Genomic DNA, 24,269 nt, shown 5'->3' with positions numbered 1-24,269 from the left:
TACTTACTTACTTACTTACTTACTTACTTACTTACTTACTTACTTACTTACTTACTTACTTACTTACTTACTTACTTACTTACTTACTTACTTACTTACTTACTTACTTACTTACTTACTTACTTACTTACTTACTTACTTACTTACTTACTTACTTACTTACTTACTTACTTACTTACTTACTTACTTACTTACTTACTTACTTACTTACTTACTTACTTACTTACTTACTTACTTACTTACTTACTTACTTACTTACTTACTTACTTACTTACTTACTTACTTACTTACTTACTTACTTACTTACTTACTTACTTACTTACTTACTTACTTACTTACTTACTTACTTACTTACTTACTTACTTACTTACTTACTTATTTATTTATTTATTTATTTATTTATTTATTTATTTATTTATTTATTTTATTCATGATATAGTCTACCCGTATACAACTCGAGGATGGAAAATTCTCGATTACTCGACGTGTTGCCGGAAACACCACTCGATCTACGATCTCGTGGTGTTTCCGGGCAACACGTCTCGTATAATCGAGAATTTTCAATCCTCTCGTTGTATAATATATGATTATTTCATGAATTAAATAGTACCATTTGACAACAGTATTTATTTTATTACTTTAGCAATATCCAGTTATTCACGGAAATGTATCCTAAGTTTTACAATATTTGCATTTTTGAATCAATATCGTCCTATTTATTCAGCTGTAAAACGTGTTATGACCTGTCAAGATGACGGGAGAGTTTTTGTATACCACCGCTAAATAAAACATCAACTAACGGGTGACTATTAAAATTTTCACTTAGGGTTGGCTATGGATCATTCTTTGTTTTCCGTTGCACCTTAGACACTGACAAGTTTGACATTTCAATAAATGTTTTTTCTCTTAATTTGGTTATGTTTCAATTGTACTGACTGACATTTGTCGTTCTTTCTTGCGTGTGTCTAAAGTAACAGAAAAAATAAAAACTCGTTCAAAGCCAACTCCAAGTGAAAATTTTAATAGTCACCCGTTATAATCCATTCATTTTTGTAATGACGAACTAAATTTAGTAACTTTTGTCTTGTGAACACATCTTTTTACCGCGAATTTGGGCTTTTAAAAAGTTAAGTTATGGGTCACGTCATTTGTCCTGTCAAAACTGATCCCAATCAAAGCACAGTGAAATTAAATTTGTTTTTCTAATCATATTAAGAAATGTGTACTTTTCCATTACGTTTTTAATTGAGAAAGTTGTCATTTTTTCAACTATGGAGAAAATTGGTCGAATCCGTGGAGAAAATTTTTGTCTTAGACCAATGAGATGACGAGATTTTACTTTCTCAACGGATAGTATCTATCACCACCGTAACGATTATACGACGGTCCATTGTTTTCTAAAAAATAGTTGACATTGACATTTGTCATCGAATCTGTTTTCTCAGAAATATCAACAAGAAAATGGAAATTGTGGACGATATAGAGAATTGTACGCCACCGGAAGTGCAAGAGACTGCTAAACTCACAACACTTAATCTCTTGCCACAAAAGTCGAGAAAGAAATATGAGTTAAGTTACAAAATGTTCATAGATTGGTGCAGAACAAAGAAGACAAACTCATTTTCCGAAAATGTTCTCTTGGCTTACTTCTCCGAATTAGCAGAGAAATATAAATCCTCCTCACTCTGGACTGTGGTCCCAATATTCCTTCCTGAAGTCTACTCTAAGCATTCACAACAATATTAATATTGAAACCTACCCCAAGTTACGTGCATTCTTAAAAAGAAAATCCAAGGGCTATCAGGCTACAAAATCAAAAACATTTACTCCTAAGGAAATTGATGAATTCTTATCCAATGCTCCAGATGAGATGTATCTTGCAACAAAGGTAAGGTGTTGACTTCTTTATAGATAATATGCTACATGCGTACCTACAATTAACAATTTTTTAAGGTGGCCCTTATAATGGGCATTATGGGTGCTTGCAGGACCAGTGAAATACATGCCATCAAAGTGAATGATATTGTGGATATAAACAAAACAATGTTGGTCACTATTCCTGTTACAAAAACAAAAAGTGTACGAAAATTCACTATAACTGGTAAATTCTATAATGTTGTTCAAAAATACATTAATCTACGTCCGCCAAATGTGTCGACCGACAGTTTATTTCTAAACTATCAAAAGGGCAAGTGCACTTGTCAAAATATAGGTGTTAACAAGATATCCAAAATGGGAAAGGAAATAGCTAACTACTTAAAGCTACCGGAAGCTGAAAAGTATACTGGACACAGTTTCAGGAGATCATCAGCTACAACACTAGTAGATGCAGGTGCCGATATAACCGCTTTAAAAAGACACGGTGGCTGGAAGTCCACAACGGTAGCCGAAGGTTATATAGACACGTCCATGAAAAACAAGATGGACTCAGCGAACAAAATTATCAATGCAGTTCAAGCTTCCAGTAGCAGTGCAGGAAACACAACAGAAAATAAAGAAATAACCAATACTAATGTAGATGTAAAATCACTTCCCTTTACTATTGTCAATTATGGCACGGTTAATGTATATGTACATAATAAAACGTAGAAATAAAAAATATATAATTATTACTCAATTGTCAATATGATTAGAAAAAGTATAGCATTTAACTCGTGAGAATTGGCCATTTCCATTCGAATGACTTACTCCACTCGCCTACGGCTCGTGGTCGCAAATTTCATTCTCATGAAAATGGCCAACTTTCTCACTCGTTGAATAATATACTATTAATTATGTATTTTGAAAAAAAAGCAAAGTTGCACTAAACAAATACGAAAAGGCAGTAACAATGAAATCATTTTGAATTTTGCTACTCATCCTAGTCATCGTCGCTGTTTTCTAAGTCCGAATCGGAATCTTCAACCAAATTAACAATACCTAATTGGGGATATGTCATGGATGCTAAAGTTTCCCATAAGCCTTGTCCTTGTCCCTCATCTAAAATTTTGTACATACTTCTGGGACTGAAGCCTATACAGCACTTAGGAAGAGTTTTATTTTAGATTAGAATTTACCGAAAAAACATCCGCCGCTGCTTCTACAATTTTGTACTTTTCGTACTTGCGTTTCCATTATCTCCATGAGTAATTTCTTTTATTTTGTTGAAAGGCTTTAAAATGTGTTGCTTCGTCTGCTTGTTTATTGATGCTTTACTCCGTTTTGGAAATTCATTCATTTTGGCAGAATATGACAATTTAAATCATTGCCAACTGTCTAATTTTCATTTATTTTGTAAAAAAATCTAACAAAAAAAAAGTTCCAGTTAGTTCGTCATTACAAAAATGAATGCATAATTGTATCAGTGTAAAAATATTCATACATTTTACCAGCGCTGAAATAGTATTATAAGAACAAGTTTTATAAGGGTTGATTTGGCGCACGAATCCCAGATGTAGAAAATGAGCCGTAGGGGAGTTTTCGATGGGACGAGTGCGCCAGTGCCCTTATAAAACGAGTTTTTTATGTTATTTTTTGGAATTTGCACCCTTTTTTAATTCCTAAGGAATTTTGTATTAACTGGTAATTTAAGGTAAAGGATGCAACTACATCTGCAACAGATGTTAAATAGTAGAGTTTGAACGTTAATATTGGAAGTTTTTTGAAGATCTATTAAACCACCAGTGCTTTAATAGATAGCCATAAACGACTCCAACTTGAATACAATAATAGACCTATTAGAGACACAATTCGAAAAAATCCATTATAAAACTGCAAGACTTTTTATAGTAACTTGTGGTAGGCACATAAGCAATTAGATTCTTTAGAGTAATTAACGCACATTAAGCATTAAACAGATAAACACTGAATAATGGCAGGAACGTTGTATCTATAAATAAATGAAAAACAAACATTCATTATTTTTTATTTACATTTGCAATAAAATCTCTTTTAGGATCTGTTTCTCCAATCAAAAGACCATCTTGAATGTACACTCTTTAAGGAGACCACATGGGTATTGCAAATTTCAAATGTAAATTCTGGCAGAATTAGCTTTTCAATTAAGCAAATCTCTAAGCACATACAAGTTTAAATGAATTCTCCATAGAGGAGGTTGACGCATTAGGTTCTCATATGTGCCGTCTATACGTCTCTAACGGCAACCAATGAATATATGGCTGCACAAGCTGCATTGTTTGTAGATGCATTTAACTCGCAGCTAAATCGGAAAGGCTTATTATACCCAAATGCAGTCTAGTGGGGAGGGTTAAGCTGCTTACGTCAGCCCAGGCTTTCACTGCACATCTTTACCCTAGGTCTTTTACACCTGTTCGTTTTAAATTTAGTTATTACCAATAAGATAATCTCAGAGTCGAAGATTTTTATTTTATTGACGTTTTTAGCACGGTTCGTTTTATACACCACATAAACAAGGTTTATATTTGAAAGAACTTAATGCAACTAATACAAAATCAATAAAATTTATTAAGCATCACGGCATATTCCAACCCAAACTCTCCCTTAAAACGGTTCATTAATTTTGTGCTTTTATCTACGCCAAAATAAATCATTAAAATCGATAGTAAATATTGGCCTTAACGTCTCAATTGCTGGGATAATTAATCATTAAATGATAATATACTACAATACAAGTTTGGGTTGGTTTGGGAGTTTTAATAAACTTTTGTAGCTTTTCTGACATTGTGAACTATGGCGTCACATATCTCATTGTCAGCTTGATTCGGGGTAATTAAAACTTGCAATTCAGTTATTTACCGCAATAACTAATTTCAAAATCAAAATTATTATAGGTACCTACTTGGAAGTTCTGAAATTTAATTAACGCGCCCTGCATATCAAGTTCCGTACCTGTCGACTGCCTCTGCTGTAAAAGTATTTTTAATATTTTATAATTAAACCCGTGACTGTTTCAGGAGAATGAGACTCCGTAATTCTTAATATTCACTTTGTTTCAAAGCTAAATTTAATTCATCGGAGGTTTTGTCGCTTTGGTAAATGACATTTCTCGTAACATCAGATCTACGGGATCTACCTAACCTAAATGAAAGTGTTTGGCGAGTTAAGCAACACCAAAGGAAACAGCGTTTGAGGTCTGGCTCGCAGAGTGAATTTTGCCATATGACCCCAAATAAATAAACATCCCTTTACAGAGTCGGAAGCAATTTTGCGAAAATTTCTTTTTAATTAAATCCTTTTATTGCCCCCATTTAACTCTGGGTATGCAAACGAGACACAAATTTCGACCTCATCAGGGATTCCGGTAAATTATAATAGTCTCCCATGATCGTGAAAGCGTACAATTATCACGATAAAATTATTTAATAACGTGTTTTGGAGAGAAATTCGTTCTATCGATGGAACTGCGTCAAAACATACCATTAGTTAATAAAAATGTAGCACTGTTGGGGTCCAAACGAGTCTGTGTTTTGAAACGAGAGACGGGTATTCCTATTTACTGCAGCTGGAAAATGCTACTTAGTTAATGTAAGTTTTTGCGCAACGTAATTACTACTCTCAACTCTGGAACTGAAATGAGAACGTATAATATGTCGTTCGTCGGTCGTTCAAATTTTAAAACTGCTGGCTTCTATGTTGGTATTTATTATGTTCACTCTGAAATTCATGTGACTAGCGACGGTTTATTTCTCCAAAGAAAAATCTGTCTCCGTGCATACCAATAATTCTTTTGAGTACAAACGCGTTCCTGTGGTTAAAAAGCCGCTTTGTTTTGTGCTCGCGACATTATTAAACTGTACGAAATAACTATAAAAAAATACTTGAGAGAACTTTCAGGAATTTTAAAGTTATTTTTTAATGTTTTACGCAGAAAATATTTTTAAGTAAAGTGTTTAAATGGGAAATTAAAACAATTATATTGCTCATCTTACTTAATACTTAATACTTAACTTAGTACTTAATGTCAAATTGTATACAGGGTGTTAGTTGGGAATAAATTTCAGGGTGAACTCCTTACGAAAAATGTGGCTTAAAACCTAAATACAGTTTTTCGTTAAAATGAGTAGTTTTCTCAAAAAAAGAAAAAAACAAAAATAAACGTATTCTGGCATATCCGTATCTTTTTTTGGAAATACTACGATTTAATAATGGTTTAAAGAAAAAATTTAAACGTGGAAAGTTGAATTTTTTAACATATGTCAAAATTCAAAACTAATGCTATTTTAGGCAGACAAATGAACTAATCAGAGAAATTCTCCAACAGTGGACTACATTTTATTTTTTGAGAAAACTACTCATTTTAACGAAAAACTTTATTTAGGTTTTAAGCCACATTTTTCGTAAGGAGTTCACCCTGAAATGTATTCCCTACCATTTACTAACACCCTGTATTTGAATTTCATATTGACATAATTCTAAAAGTATGTACTTACTTAAAATAGTCGTTTTTATATTAGTGAAGAGAGTGCTTTTTGTGCATGAAAAGGTTTTTTAAGCCGAGACGCAGGTCGAGGCAATAAAGCTTTTGAATGCACAAAAAACATCTTCACGCACGAAATATAAACAATATTTTTTCTATAATTGCTTACAAAACTAAATTTTAAAATTCAAATTTTTGAAGAAAATCTGAAGTATATCAACCAGTGACCATGTTGCTAGGTAACTAATAAAAAACAGTGCGTGAAGTGAAAAACAGAAAAAGTTACGTGCGTGAAATCGCATTTCCCACACTGTTCTGTATTGTTTCTATAGTTACTATAGTAGGTACTAACAATGTAAAAAAAATACACGTAAGAAAATGACTCACTTCACGCATGGATAACTATGCGTGAATATCAATTTTTTGAATCAATTATAACGGGTGACTATTAAAATTTTCACTTAGGGTTGGCTATGGAACATTCTTTGTTTTCCGTTGCACCTTAGACACTGATAAGAGTGATAAGTTTGACATTATAGCTAACATTATAGGTTATGTTTCAATTGACCTGACTGACATTTGCCGTTCGTTCTTGCGTGTGTCTAAAGTAACAGAAAAAATAAAAACTTGTTCAAAGCCAACTCCAAGTGAAAATTTTAATAGTCACCCGTTAGAAAATAGTTATTTTTGTGCGTGAAGAGAGTGTTTTTTGTGCATGAAAAGGTCTTTTACGCCGAGACGAAGGTCGAGGCAGTATAAGCCTTTGAATGCACAAAAACATCTTCACGCACGAAATATAAACAATATTTTTTCTATAATTGATTCAAAAAATTGAAATTAAAAATTCAAATTTTTGAAGGAACTCTGAAGTTTCAATGCAGTGACCATGTTGCTAGGTAACTAATAAAATACAGTGCGTGAAGTGAAACACAGAAATAGTCGTGTGCGTGAAATCGCATTTCACACACTGTTTTGTATGGTTTCTATGGTTTCGATCTTACTAACAATGCAAAAAGAAATACACGTTAGAAAATGACCCACTTCAGGCACCGATAACTATGCGTGAATTTCAATTTTTTGAATCAATAATAGAAAAAATAAATTATCATACAAGGTATACTAAGTTTGTACGAGGCGAAATTTTTATATTATAGCTATGAAGGAAAAGAGTTGGGAGAAATGTAATATTTTATTTTTCAACACACTCGTATGATCCATTAACGGGTATACAATTATTCCAACGTTTTTCTAAAAGACTGTGCCTTCATTTTTTTTTGATAAATCCTCAAAAAATTCCTCCACCGCTTCTTTCAGGTATTCATCCGAAGAAAAACGACGTCCCCTCAAGTACTTTTTTAATTTAGGAAAGAGATAATAGTCACTCGGTACCAAATCTGGGCTGTAGGGTGGATGTTCCATCTCTACAAAGCCGCACTCGTCGATTACTTCACGGATATGGCGAGCTTTGTGAACTGTGCAATTGTCATAAAGCAGCATAATCTTTTGATCACAACTGTGGGGCCTTTTTTGCTGCATGGCAGTTTTCTCCTGTAGAGGTTTTTTTCATGTATTCAATCAGTAAAATCCCTTCCATATCCCAAAACGCCGTCGCCATCAACTTTCCTGATGAATTCTGCGTTCTTGCCTTTTTTGAGAGTGAAGATCACTTGTGGACCCACTGCATGGATTCTTATTTTGTCGGTCGATCCCAGTGATACACCTACGTTTCACCACGTGTTATAATTTTCATCGTCAGCCAAAGCCCCTAAGTTGTCTTCGCAAATGTAGTTTTTGTTCGGGATTAAATAATTTCGGAATCCTACTGAGACCTTATTCATTCCTAAACCTTCATGCAAAATGTTTAATACTGTAGCTTCCAATATTGCTACTTCATCGGCAATCATTGAAACTCTTATTCTTCGATATGCTAAGACCAAAACTTTAACTCTCTTGGTCTTTTCGTTGTTTCTTGCAACAAGGTCATTCGCATCTTGGGTCATTTTGAATAAATTCCATACCTTATCGAAATTGTTTGGCCCAAAATTTTATGACGGCGCATCTTGGCAGGGTACTACTTTGGTTTGTGTAATACAATTTTTTTTTAAATAATTATTTCTTACGATAATAACTGATAGTAGATAAAATGTTGTACGGTCGGTGGACAAATAAAACTGGGACACTTAAAATTTAATCTATGTAAATCAGACCATTGAACTGTCAATATATTTGTCAGTCTCTATATAATATGTCATACCAAAGTTAACCTATTTGTGATAAAGCCGTAATTAAACGATGCAAATTTGTAAATTTTGACTTATGTGACTGTCATTTTTGTCCCAGTTTTATTTGTCCATCGACTGTACGATATTTGGATTTAAACTTTATAATACGATATTCGATGTGTTATTCCCATCTCGTATCGTAAAATGACAGGTTCCCATATGTACTTATATTTACATAACTGTTATAATCTACATTTTAGTACCAAAAGTACTATTCCGGACACGGAATCTTGGCCAACATTTTTTTGACATTTCTAAAAAAAATGATGTAAACCAATCATTAGCGTCATTAATAAATGACAATTATTAAAAATCACTTTGAAGTTTTTATTCTGACATCAAAAAGCAAGGAAATGGCATTATCGAGTCAAAAGTTGGGTTATATTCAATAAAGGCCAGTTCACAGATATTTTTCAGTTAAATATCACTAATGTCAGTTATGGCCAAGATTCCGTGTCCGGAATAGTACGTCTGTATGTATTTTATGTGAATATTAACCATTGTAAAACTAACTACAACAGTAAATCTGACACATACTTGTCACTGGCAGTGTCACAAAAAATCAAAGAACTCTACTCTAAGATGCCTTGTAAACACTCTGTTGCTATGTAACTGATCCGAATGTTTACTACAAAAATTGTCCCGACTTCATCTTCAGCCTTTTCATTAGTGCTGATATGAGGCCCTTCGCAAAGTGGTGAATAGTTTGTACGAGCATATTAGAACTTAAGTTAAAAAAGCACTCTAATTATTAATGAAGGGCCCACTAATCTGTTTAGTATGTGCGTAGTAATAATTGGGCCAGTCACCATTCATTCGTATACATTTTGCTCTTTATAATGACGAAGTGAAGATAACTGACGGCTATGACTTTTGTGAAGATTAAGGAAATTATAGTGCGGAACAACTGTTAACCTCTACCACACCATAATTTTATTCTGCTGATTTTTGGTTTTAGGCAGTGCCTAGGAAATTCATTTCTGTCGAGTCATTGCTTCAACAGTTTGTTATTGTTATAGACTCATAGAAAATCGATGTACACCTAATATTTTTTTCTAGAAAGGACTTATTTTACTTTTGCGAAACAGTAGGTACTTGCGAGAGCCATTTATCTATCTTTTCCCCTCTTAAGTGACGAAAAATTGTTGCAATACGTATATGTAATTTTTCTAGAAACTCTCTTCCTGCTATTCAAGCATTGACCTTCATCGTGCTCCTCCAGAATCTTACCTCAATTTCAAAATTTTCTTACCAAGTTTTGTGACGGAACCTTTCCCAAACACAGCCTTTATTTTTTGTCATTTCGGCATGAGTTTGTTCTAACAGTTTAATAAAGTGGTATGACATCAACAAATGATATTAAACATAAAAATATACGAGGACAACTTTGGAAAATTGACATTGTGGAATATCCTAATAGAATATCTTTTCAATTTAGTTATAACAACATATACCGGGTGCCCCAAAATTCGCGGTACAACTCAATGGGGCAATGTCAACTCATGTTAGGAGATAATGAGAAAAATAATTAAAAAATTTAATACCTCTTAGATTTGAAGATATGGGGACTCAAAAGGCTTTGATCTCGTTTATTTTAAATATTTGCAATTTGTAATTATTTACTTTATTATTTTCAGGATTTCCAAGAGGTGATTTTATGTCGGTTTTACCTCAAATAACGTATGGCAACATGGCATTGATTTTTCTCTCTCATTTCCATGGATACAACAAAAATTAAATATTTGCAGACTATTGGGATACATTGAATATTTTTAAATGTTGCCACATTTAGTGAATAGGTCCATATCTTCTACAAAAAAAGATTTTTTTAAACATTTCTACCTGATATTTAATGACTACTTAAAACGTACTGCTAAGCTGTTCCGCAAATTTTGGGGCACCCCGTATAAATCAGTGTACTATCGAATTCATAAAAAAACTAGGACAGCAAAACGTCGTAGTTACGTCAACTTTTCAAAAATGTTGTAGTGTAACTTTTCTACGTACTTTATTTTAACTGGTTACTATGTTACTATTACTAATGTCCAACATGTCAAGTAGATATCCTAAATACGTTTGACGTTGGATTGAGCATTGCTAAATTCGAACTGTCATAATGACAGACGTTGATATTTCATGTAGCCCAATTTACTCCAACAAAATTTTGCTGTACTAGTTTTTCATGAATTCGATAGTACATCATGAAATGAACATAACTAACAATTGTTCCTCTGTAGAAACGTTAGAAAATCACTGTTGATTTATTAAGATTATCAGTTCGGGATTAATGATGTTTTCCAAATGAAAACCTCTGTATTAAGCGACAATGATGTTCTTAAATTTGTGTGATTTACTGTGAAATTGTTTATAACAAATTGTTTACACAAATTGTTAACAATAAATAAACAAAAAATTATTGTCTTTTATTACAACCATTCAATAATAAATATCTTTTTTTACATTTTTCATACTTCCAAATTAGGCGATTAGTACATTTTTATAGTAAATTACTTTTCAGACGCAAATGATTCTACAAATTAAAAATGATTAAATTTTACGATCACACCAGCTTTAGTAAGTTGCTAACTTACTAAACAGGCCAACAGATGGCGCCACGGTCAGCGTCCGAAAAAGAGTTACATTTCGTCCTCTTGTGAGTACGTTAAATTATCATGCCTAAAAAATTTGTTTATGATTTGTTTAAGAACAACCTAATAATTTCTATGCCTTCATATCTTGTTGAAGACGCTAAATCGGTTTGGCAGGGAACGTTGAAACAATTTATCTTTTGGAAACGATAAGATGAGCATTATATTAAATTTGTAATTAATTACCTTCAGATAGTTAATCATTGCTTTGACAATTATGTCAAAAGTGCATTAAAAGTAAATTAGAACCACATCGACGAGAAAATTACCTTCCTTTTAACATCTTCAGTAATCAAAGTTGCGTGTGCTCCACGAAACCGATTGAATACGTTTATTTGGTGAAAGGAGTAATCGTTCGTTACGTAATCTATAGATAATTTGGAGAGATTAATAGAGTCGACCGTAGAGTAAATCATTTTTATTGGAAATATAAATCCTGTGAAATACGTAGCAGTAAGCTGTAAATAAATGAAGCATGAAGAGCTGAACGAATCTGTGAAAGTTTTTGATGTAGTAAATACAACTTCCTCTTCCTGAAGATGAATCAAAGGTCGGGAACGATGTCCCGTCGTAGAGATGGAATCAAAAAACATAATCGCTTATAAAGACAAATGTGTTCGCTATTCTAAAATCACTAAAGTGCAAATGGTGCGTAGAAGATTTCCACACTCTCTTTAACCTTTTGACATAAATATGTAAAAATATGAGACCACGGTACAGCGTCGGAATACGTAATAGGGAAGCCTAGGCTCTATTCCCGGATTTCACAGGGGTTTGTCCGGATCCGGTACGCCGAATTACAAGCACCCATAAATTTTTCAAAACGCCACCGGCTCTAAATTGAAAATGACAGTTTTAGTGATTTTCTTGATACCTACGTAATTCTGATTTTTGAGGGAGAATGCCATTTGTGACGCGCCTTCATTGTGCAAATTGCACAGACTTAATTTCGTCGAACTAACGTTCTAAACGTGTTCCAAAGCGGAAATGACGACTCGAAAAAATTAATCGTCTCTCTGCATTTCAAATTCACTTTATTTCCGTTTTAGACAAATGACATCTTTTAAGCGAATAATCTTTGTGTAACTCTCGACATAAAAAAACGATTTACAAATCAATTTCTTCTAATATTCACAATGTTGCCGTTATCGCTGAAGTTGAATAGCGAAGTAGAAGTAACATTCAAAGCAAATCTAACCCCTTTAATGTTCGTTCACAGATGGTGGCGGCCGAACCCGGAGCTGGAAATACCGCCGCCGAAGCAGCCGACGGGGGAACAACATTCGGAAAATTGAGACAAACACTTTCTTCCTCTCTACTGACGGCTCAAGATAAAGGTAAAATTTTAATAAGTTACGCCGATGGTTTTGTTTTTAGCGAAAAATTCTAATATCAAAGTTGGAGACAGACTCACGGAAAATCATTTATTTTCTAATGTCACATCTAATGCGTTTCCGTTTAGGTCTCGGTTAGTAAAACTCGGGACTTGATGGCCGACGTTATATCTGGCAGATGTTTCGAAAATTTAACAAAGTTTGTTCAAAAGTCTTTTCGAAGTTTTTTATTTAGCAATAGCAACTTCGGCCATTGCAACAGCTTTCTCTTGATAACAAGTTAAATTTAATTCTAAATACAAAAAAGATTCGAAGATATACTTTTAATTAGCTTAACTGATGAAGCACGAGTAACTCAATAAGGGACTTTGTTGGAAATCTCATTTTAACTTGGAATGTTTAAGCATACAATTTGCAAACATGATTTGTTTCATTTTATTGATTGGAATCATTGCTTTACAATTAACTTACATTTAAACTCTTAAACTTACAGAAATGATATATCAGAATTTTCGATCCGTTGTATTCTGAAAGCAAGTGATGACAATCAATACAAGGAATACATAATTGTGTTTAGCCGATTTTATTGCGGCATATAAATATGTAGTTTTTGATTTGTATATAATTTTTATTTTCTGTTTTTTTTTTTTTTTAAATAGCGAAACATTTAAGCGAAGACAAGTTGTTGTCGAAACAACAACAAAAAATTACGCTATAAACATTACTTGAAAATTATCTGCAGAATGCACCATTTGATGCTGGTTTGAAAGCTTAGAGGAACAACAAGATTGAGTTCGTAATGACCTTTTCGACAATGAGGTTTTGAACACCATGATGGAAGCTGAGCCTCGAATAACAATAAGGAAACTTATAAAAATGTATGCAACAAAACTTTTGAAAACATTTTTCGTATCATTTTTTCATGTTAAAAATAAAACACTCAAGTGACCACTGGATATGGAGCATTTGTCAATTTTCCTCTGCAGTTTGGTAGTAAATTTGTATAAAGTTTGTCAAAGTGTCACATAAGCTAGAATTGCAAAAAAAAATTATAACTTGGTTGGTCAAGGTGATTTATAAAAGCCACAAAATTTCTACGGCCATAATTTAGCGGGCCATTAGGAAATGCGAAAGAGAAATGTGCCATAGAGAAATCTTCGCAAATCGAGCAGCTCTCGCATATTGTGCCATCAAAGGTTTCAGCAATTGATTGACTCTGCAAAAAATAGAAAAACTAGAAAATTAGGTCAAAGATTTCACGTATACCATTTATCAAGAGGGGAGATCGCCCGAGAGAATTTAAAATTAAGAAAAAAGCAAAAATGTTCCAAATTCTCAGCTGTTTACTTATAGAAAATTCCTAGATATTCCAAAACCTTAAGCTTTCATCATTTTAGCCTCCGATAGAACAATTTTGGGGCCTTCTTGGTAGAAAAGTATATGATGGTGGGTGGGAAGCCCAAAATGAAGAACAGCGATGAAGAATTTATCAGAAAATTTGAGAGTTTAACTTTTTACCGTCCAAAAGTCGACGAAAAGCACCAGGAAAAAATTGCTAACCATAGAGCCTTAAGGTTCTTTAGCTGCTTTGTATTGTGAATTGTGAATGTTAAGTAAAAAATTTCGTGTATTAGGTATAAATGTTAATGAATCAATTCTCCTTTGTATTATGTATTTGATTTGAAAATGTTTCTTAAACTTTAGTTACATGCGTTATTTGATTTTTTGGGTCTATATTAAAGTGATGAATCTAAGTTTCATCCATTGCAACAAGTTTTTTCAAAAAATCAGAAATTGTTCCTGATCGGGTGTTAACTTTTTCGGTAACTAAACTTATTTCATTGTACAATATTCTTTCTACAATAGTGACAGAAAAGTCACAACTTTCTGCTATAAATTTCACTGTAGCTCGTCTTAAGTGGAGAACCATATCGTTGACCAAATCGCTATTTTCTGTGTCGTGCAGTCGTAGAGCGACGAATGTTCACAAGATTTCTTGCAAAATTTTAAATATCCAGATTAGTTCTTAATAACTTGATATGGAGAAACAGATTCACATAATACTCGTACTTCAGCTATAGTCGGAACGTTATAGACGTGGATTGGGGACTCGTCGTTAAGTTGGCACTACCAGCATAACTAACTAGGCGGCCCAATAAGGTATTTGGAATTTATGACAGATCTCACTAACGTACAGTTCAATCATAAGTTTTAAGCGACCTTGAGTTTGACAATCCACATCCAAAACGTTTTGACTGTACATCCTAATGTATTTCTCTAATGCTAATACCACAAAAAGTTGAAATATTTCAATTTCTTATTTTTATTTCATTTTGCAAACAGCGAAGTTCTGGGCATCGTTAATATGCATGAATAATAAGAATGTTAAAATGTCTTTTTTTTTCTTATTTCTGACTATGAACACTTCCACATAAAAATCCAAATACATATAACATTATCTTGTTTTTATTTTTATTCTTACTCTTATTTTTATTTTCAGCAAGCATAAAAATACGCCTTTAGAATTGTTACTGACATTCTTTAATTATGAAACCGAAGTCTTTCCTGTACCCGTGTGATATTCTTGTACCTCAACAAGCTCGTTTTGTGACCTTATCCGCCCGGCATAGTTTCTTTTTTATCTTTAAGTTTCCAAGTCTTCTGGGTGATCATTTCTTCTTCTTACATAGCGGTGACTGTATTGAATGACAGCATTCTCAAACCACCCCCTTCCTTCAAAGAAATACACACTCTTTATTTTGCCAACAAATTTTCGTTAGGCCTAGACGCAGCCAACTTGAGCTTTATAATTTGAAAATTTAACCAATACTAAACATAAGTTGCTCTGACAATAAATAGGAAAATCGGAGTCGTTGGAATTGGCTTCGTAGAAGACTTCAGGATACGTAAACGCCGAATGAGATAGAAAAATACATATAACTGTTTAGAGATTGCATTCAATGAGAAATGTACAATCGTAGAAGAAATAAACAGGAGAATACTTTCATAAACGCTTACGTAATGTTGAGGAGGAAATAAATATTATTATGTTATATTATGTTATATTATGTATTCCGCCTTTCAAATGAAAGAGGACAAGTAGGTAAAAAAAAGCTGGAAGTGGAAGTGGACTTCTACCGAAAAAGTTGTGCAAGATTTTTTACGCCAATTATAAATAAGCTTATATTTCATTTTGTGATTTCTGAATTATTTCTTTTAAAGTTAATATAATAATAACAATAATATTAATATGTTTGCAAATTCAAAGAAAGAACAAATATGAAAATTTCCTACTGTGTTCGTAAACATCAAAAAAACTAATAAAAAAGACATACAGATTAATTTTTAAAATTACACTGCAATAAACGTTCTATAAGATTCACTTTAGACTAGATCAAGTAAGAATCTGAGATCTGAATTTGTTACTAGTCAGTTCATTACCTATCCATTATCCCACAAATTATTAGGCGCGTAAACTTTAAATCCAATTCCTAAAAGCATAAACTTCTAGTTGCTGAGATGCCGTTAAACCTATAAGATTTACATAAAAATGTATTCACTCTTCAATCTATTGGAAAGCATTCAGACTTTTTTTGTAACAGAACTTATCTCCAATTTCTAGCTAAAATCGAAATACTTTAATTTTAATTGCTACTACACATTCACAAAAAACACAATAAATTAATGTACTACAATATTAAAACTTAATGTGATTGGGAGTCAGTAATCGTCTTACAGTTACGAGTATTGACAAAAATTTTCAACCGTGTATGTTTTTAGTAAGTAGTCGTATTTATGTTGGTAATGTGCGGAAATTTATTGGTTACTGTAGCATCAGCCTAACTTATGTTATGGGTTATAATTTTACGAGGCAGTCGGTGGAGAGTTTATCGATTATCCATCGCCCTGTGTAAATAGGAAATCGGGGGCACTCATTGAACTAGCTTATCCCGGAAAATAAGAAAGTGATCTCCGAGGAAACAGTCACTCGCATCTCTCCTCCGCTAAACCGTAGATGAGAGATTTAGATTTCGTTTTATTACCTAGAAAGAAATTCTCTTACGAAACGTGTCTAAAGTTAAACATATCTCGTTTTCTTTGGAAAATATACAACCCGGGGGTTTTATTCAACGAATAACGAAATATTAAATTTGCAAGGATCCTACTATCGTTGATTAATAAAAAGTCAACCCTTAACAATCCCTTTTCAAATGTAAATAAAAACAAAACTTCCTCTACTCTACGTTCTGTTAATAATTGAGCCTTGAAGCCTACTCAAACATTAATCAGGAACATACATAAATCATGCCTGGATATCTGACTTTATTATTCGGCAAGAAACGGTAGTCTCTTTCGTATTGCTGAGAATAACTATAATTTAGACGGTAGGAGCGTGTTGTCACCGCAACTGTTATAATATGGAACAAGTGATTATACCGGAGACATTAGAATTATTGAAATCTACATTGGAAAATACACACAGACACAGACACACACACCTGTTGCCTTACGTCAACTCATATGTCATAAGATCTACCAAATCGCATCCTTTTGCATTTATTTCAGATACAATTAAAATGAAGTTTGTATTTACTACAGCGTGATCAACAATGACTGAGTCTGTTGGCAATGAAACAATTGAAAATACTGGTGATTTTTGTCTAGTAATTGGCACTGACCACGCACTGATCGAATTTTTTAACTTGAGATGACATTAAAAACATTCTTGGTTATGCAGGTTATGTTTATACTATTACAAAAATGAACCTTCGTTGGTAAATTTTAAATTTGCCAAATTTCATTGTTACCAACAGACTCAGTCATTCTTGATCACTCCGTAGATAAAATTGAATACAGCATGAGTCAGCTAAAACAGGTCAGTCGTATAAAACAGAAACTAAAAAATTTTTGCGGTAAATTTAATATGTGGTGCTCTCTCATTGTATACACGTTTTTTCAGGATTCTGTGATAACCCTGTTAGGAGGTATTAATTAAAACAAGACGTCAAAAAAAAAATTGTACAAATTTTTACATTTTTATATTCAGTTGAAGAAGGATTTTTTAAAAATAATGTTAGTGCATTTGTTTTGGTGAAAATTAAACAGATTGGCTCAAAACAATCCCACATTAAATTTACCACAAAAAAATTTCAAATTATTCTTTAATTTCTGTTTTATGCGACTGACCTGTTTTAGCTGACTCAGGCTGTATAATAAGTAACTCTTTTTCGGACGCTGACCGTGGCGTCATCTGTTGGTCTGTTTAGTAAGTTAATAACGAAACCGACAAAATCGAGTAAACCGACTGAAAACAAATGAAAATTTGACAATTAAATTTAACCAAAGTATTTTATTTGCCCGACAAAGTGTTGTATCGTTTATTTCTAGTGCTTATTTGGTGCATAATAAGAAAATTCATATAATCGATAGCAACAGCGTGATGAAGAAATGTATAATACAACAGCGGAAGTGATGAATAAATGTCTCATACGCCGCCGGACATCGCAGATAATAAACGCAATACCTAATTGTCCTGTCACCATAAATTATGTAAATAAGTAATTGTATTGCAAATAGTAAATTTCTCGTTTTGTAATTTTTCCAATGATGTCTTTTGCTTTGTAGTTCGTACGGTTGCCTAAAAAATGTAATGCACCTCGGCCAAAAAGTGTCTTTTGTCCTCGCCTGTTTTCAAGTCTCGGCTCCCAGACGATAATGATGCACTTTTTGGCCTTGATACACAAATAACTATTTCGTGTCAGATATTATTACGTGTTCATTATTCCATAAATGGCAGCAAATTAATTTGTTCTTGGTCACAAACCGATTTTTTAAAATTCCTAAAATAAACTGAATTTTACTTACTTAATGGAAAGTAAATGTCTTTAACAGTGGTCCAATTTCTTAAAGATACGGTATCCTGCATGTTGCATGTCCTATATAAATATTAAAATACTTTTTTATTGTAAATGTTTTAAAGTAGATTTTTTAATAATTTTATTAACTGAGAAACTTTAAAAAATCAAACTCTAATATCAATACATCTTTATGATGACATTCAAATGAATGTCGTAATGACATACTTTACGGCACTACCGCGATAAAGTGTCATATAAGATGAAAATTTAGTACTTTTGTCGTTATCTCGTTGACATCGTTGCTGATAAGTTGCAATTGCCACATTTGCTAGAATCTCGATGTCCGAGAAAGCACTTTCTTGGTCTGTATCGTGTATATCGTCTCCAATTTAGCAGTGGTGACAAAAGCTCGAGAGAAATAAAAAATATCTACAGCCTACTACAATATGATCAAGAAAAAAAAAAGATAAGGGGAAAAGAAAACTTCTGAAAACTTGTGGCGCAATTTCAATCATACTAACTCCAACCAACAAAAAAGGTTGTGAATGGTAAACCCAATTATCGTTTTCTTCATTCTCACTTCGAAAATATGATTTTGTCACGAATGTTTTGTATTCTTTAAGGAAAAAAATTCACGTAAATATCTAAATTGACAAGTGACAGTTTTTTAAGTTGCACCGCACATTTTTGGAAATTTTGTTTTCCATACCCACCGCTTATCTCTATTATTCTTGATGATGATAATTATAATGATAATAATTAATAGTGGATATAACATTGCACGCTATTGGTATCCAAACTTCATATTAGGATACTCGTGTCGATGAGATTATCCAATTCGGCCTAATTTTTCCATGTCATATCCTAAAATGACATGTTACGATACTTATATCGTAAATAACTATTACAAGACTTAGGGTCAGTTTACAGAAGCGAAATTAAGTTAATCGTAATTAAATGCGAGATTAACTGAACACGTGATCACATTGAACCAATCGAAGTTTCGGATTCATGGGTTAATCGCGCATTAAAATTTAATTCGAATTAAATATTTAATTCACTTTTCTATAAACTGGACCTTAGTATTATTAAAATGTCAGATTTCAAGTTTCTTTAAAGGATCGGTGGGACAGCAGGCTTCTGGATCACCAGATATTTTTTTTTCACTAAATACACCGACCGACATTTAATTAATATACTATTTATTCAATCTGACAATTAATAATAAATTAGTATATTATTCAATGAACAGATAATGATGACTATTACTCGTGAGGATGATTTTGTGGCGTAATTCATCCGAGCGAGTAATAATAACCATCTACCAGTAGAATACATACTACCTATACTTTTTCTACGATTATTATTATTATTACTTTGTATAGTTGATACCATTGCATTAACATTTGCGATTGGGCTTCATAAACTAATTGCTGTGATATTTGCAGTGAGGTGGCTCGGTGGCCGCATGGCTGTCGGAGAAAGTACTCCGAGGTCGCGGTCCCGATGCTAGTGAGTTCGAATCTCACCGAAGGGGGAGGATTTTTTCCAAGGGAGAAACCTCCGCCGGGCCATGGATGTGTGTGTATGTCTCCTCGAGGCTGACGGTAGGGTGGTGGAAGGAAGAATCAACACTCTTCCGACCACCACCGCGAGGTCAGCACGGTTCGAGTCCCGTCGGGAAAAGGCGCCCTTGGGTGTATAAGTGTTGTGAGGTGTATAAGTGAATGTGAGGTGGAATGGGCGTGGGTGGCCGGGGAAAGTGCCCCGGAGCCCCGTCGCACCACCTGAAGGAAGGATAGGATAGGCAAAAGGAATTGGAAGTGAAAAACGGCCGACCGAAAAGGTACCGTAAAAGCCGTATGGCAAAAAACGGGAATGGCATTAAAAAAAAAAAATTTGCAGTTTTGAAATTATTATTCAGCTGGCCGTGGGTAATAAATCCTGTTATCTAATGAAAAACACTTTACAGTATTACCCAATAGGAGTAGAAAGAATAATTATTTTCATGCATTTAAAGTACTTGGAAAACGGGTTTTGGTGGATATGTGTGCTTGTGTTGACAGACAACCAGGTCCTAATCCAATTCTGTTTCTACCTTTTAATATTTAGGTAATTTGAATGGTTCATCTTTAGCCAAATTTTCAAGCAGTCGTGACGCGACGTTTCTTCCACACAAAAAATGGTCCAATTTTCCACCCATTCCGAGCAGCAAGAGAAAAGTGGAAAAAATGTTTCCTCAAATGAAAGGTTTATCGAACAAATGTTTGGGAGTCGATATCTCAACCCCCTCTTGTTATTGTAGACTTTTGCTGGGTATAATTAGTCAATATAGATGTGTTTTATCTCCTCATAAATATCTTTTGGCACTATTGATTGGAAAGATAAGTAAAATTTTTACTAATGAAAGAGCATTATTGCCATTGCATTTATTGTGGAGACAAAATGTATCTTTTTCTTTTATATTTTGGTTAGTATGAAAGAATCTCAAGAAACTCTATTTTCACACAATACAGTAAAAGGAATTTTGGCCGCAATCCAAAATATTTTTTGTGCAAACGTACGCAAAACGAACCTAAAACATTGGTACTTTAGGAGGCTCAGCTGAAAGTGTTTTAAAAGATATGGAAACCATTATAGTTGAATTTGAAAAACTTGGATTGTCATTGAATTATTCCTCTCTTCTCATGTTTCTGAAGAACGCTAAATCGACATTTTGAAGAAATTTGAATCTCTTTCTCCAGAACTCTGCAATAGTTATTTGTATCACAAGGCCAGAAACTGCACGTTTGCGAGCATGAGTTCGGTTTACAATACGAGTCGATAGACGAGTATTGTAAGTACGAATGCTCGCAAAACAGTTTCTGGACGTGTGATACACAAAATTTTTCGTGCCGACTTCTGCGGATTTTTGTTAAATGGAAGTTAAAGCACTTGTTTTAATAATTGGTATTAGGGACTTTTTTTGTGTTGGCAACACTCACATTTAAACATTTAAATTTTAAAATCAACATCGCTCTTGTTTCCTGACATTTATTAAATTTAATTAATTTGTTTTGTTTTTGACATTTTCCTGAAACATTTGTTGTAATAAATACACCAGCCCATATTCAAGAAGTGGCTCGAAACGTAATTTTAATTAATTAATTTTAGTTAAATATTGCTTCTTACTTGTTTGTACGTTGTTATAAATAGAAAAACATTTTTAACGAGCCATCCACAAAACAAACATTGACGTTTGATAGAATTCTGATAACAAATGCCAACCGAAACCGATGACAACTCAAAATCCCTACTTTTAGCCGGACTAGGCCGGCAATGCATGTGTTTCTGGACGATTTCGAGATCTGTAATTTACCAAATTCCGGCCGGCGACACGAAAAAGATTTTTTCGGCCTCCGTCTAGAAAAACTGATTTTCCATTCGTCTAAATCGTCTGGAACAAAGCATTTCCCTGCCTAGGCAAGAAAATCGAAACAGGAATTTTTAATGAAAGATTTTATGTTGGCAGCACAAAATGTCAATGTCATCAGAATTTTCGTACAATTTTTTAAGTGTGAAATATTGATGTCGGGCAAATTTGCATCCTTTATCGCAAGCTGTACATTGCGTATAGCAGTAGAGGCTCAGGGGGGGTTATCAAGCGACGCCGACGCCTTAGGAATAACTGAGAGGACGACGACGATTTTGAATTTTTGAGAAATTGGTTGACTTTTGTCGTGACAGTCGATTCTTGGATCCTTTATGTTGCCAATGGAAGAAAAATAATTCCCTATCCGGTAATTTTTTAACAAAAATTATTATATTTTGTTTTAAATAAATTGTTGGCCAAAAAAATGTGCTTGCACTTACAAATGGTGTACAAAATAATGTAATTTTGAACGTTATTGTTAGAAACAGGTACTGTAGCAGGTAGTCCTGCCTACTTTCTTTGTGAGAGGGGTGAAATCACCCACCCTTATTTAAGTCGAGATATAGCGGTAAAAACAAGAGTCTACCACTATCCTTGGTACTTAACACTTGTACATCAACATTTTGTCATACAATAAAGTTTTTAAGTAGTTATACAAAGACGACTATATCATTTGAACGGCTAATATCACCACCCAACAGTGATTAATCGTTCATAATTTTGGTCCTTCGAGCCGGATGATTAAATCCATATCACACGACGGTCGTCTAGTGTAATAACAAGTGTAATACAACAACAATTCAAGAAACAGTTTCGACACCCAGAGGGCAGCAACGATTTCGTCACCTTCAGCAAGGGCAAAAGGGCAGCACGAATAGTCACCGAATTGGGTAGCAGCGAAGCGATCATCACTCAAGACATCAACAAAGGTTAGTGGCTCTCAATCCTTTCAATTTCCCTTCCAAACTGCATTACTACGTACGACTTTTTCTATTGTTCCTAATTTCGCAAATTTTCATCTCGACCACGTAAATCAAATCAATCATTATGCCCGAGACATCCTTATTAGATGAATCAATTGCCAAATTAGAGGCTCTAAAAAGGAAAAGAACCTCATTAAAAGCTAGAATTACGCGTATTCAGAACTTTGTGTCTAATTTTCAATCAAATGATAATGATGTGTCTCCACTAGAAACTAGAAAAACATTCATCGAACAAATATTCAAAGAATATGACGAGGTACAGACTGAAATTGAATCACTCGATCTTTCATCAGAGGCGATTGAGACACAGACTCAGGACCGCGACGAAATTGATTTAAAGTATCTCGATGTATTATCATCAATTCAAACAAAAATTAGACAAACGACGCCTCCACCGCACACTGCGGCCACAGCGAATCCTAACGGTAGTTGTTCCAGCGCTAATTCACATTGCTCTAATCGTGATCAATCAATCAAATTGAATCTGCCAACTTTAAATTTAAAATCTTTCACTGGTTGCTATAAGGAATGGTTGTCATTTCAAAATTCATTTAAATCCATTATTGAAGACGAAAACAACATGCTAAACAACTGTCAACGTTTCCAATATTTGCGATCATGTTTATCTGGTGAAGCTTTGCGAGCAGTCGAGTCATTAACGGTGTCATCAGAAAATTATAATGTAGCGTGGGATATCTTAAAGAAACGGTTCTGCAACAAACGGCTGATCGTCCACGATCACATAATAGCCATCACAAAGGCACCCCAAGTAATTAAAGCCTCGCATTCGTCACTTAGGTGTTTTTTAGATACGTTGAATTCAAATGTTGCCGCGTTAAGACAGCTAGAAGTACCGATTGATACTTGGCACGCTCTTCTAGTCGTAATAATTGTGGACAAATTAGACGGCAATCTTGCAAGAGAATGGCAGGCTACATTAACCGACGAGGTTCCAACTTACGGTCAAACGATCGAATTTTTAGAAAAGAAATGTCAGTTGTTGGAATCCTTAAATCTATTGCACCCCAAATCGAACGTCAATCCGAATCACAATAATGCAAAAAACAATATGTCACAAAAACGAAGCACTACATCTTATGTTGCCACAAACAAACTACATTGTACATTTTGTAAAAATGACGATCATACAATCTTTCAGTGCAATGAATTTACAAAATTAAATGTAGAGGAAAGAAACGCTCAAGCTCGAAACCTGAAGTTATGTCTTAATTGTCTAAGAACCAATCATTTTGTTAACAACTGTCAGTCCAAATTCAAATGCCGTAAATGCAATCAAAGCCACAATACGCTGCTTCACAAAGAAAGACAAATCACGCAAACCAATGAAACACCAGCACAGGTAGAAAGTTTAAACG

General features: G+C 33.8%; 1 protein-coding gene across 1 annotated transcript in view; it reads left to right on the top strand.

Annotated features, from left to right (window-relative positions):
* Fife (regulating synaptic membrane exocytosis protein fife) overlaps nt 1-24,269 on the top strand; it is a 214,837-nt gene that overhangs the window by 92,980 nt on the left and 97,588 nt on the right. The window contains exon 3 of the mRNA XM_069051971.1: nt 12,526-12,643. Within this exon, the coding sequence (XP_068908072.1) occupies nt 12,526-12,643 (118 nt within the window). The remainder of the gene's footprint in view (nt 1-12,525; nt 12,644-24,269) is intronic.

Source organism: Tenebrio molitor, chromosome 1, assembly GCF_963966145.1.
Source record: "Tenebrio molitor chromosome 1, icTenMoli1.1, whole genome shotgun sequence".
NCBI lineage: Eukaryota > Metazoa > Arthropoda > Insecta > Coleoptera > Tenebrionidae > Tenebrio > Tenebrio molitor.
This window is presented reverse-complemented; position numbering and strand designations above follow the sequence as displayed.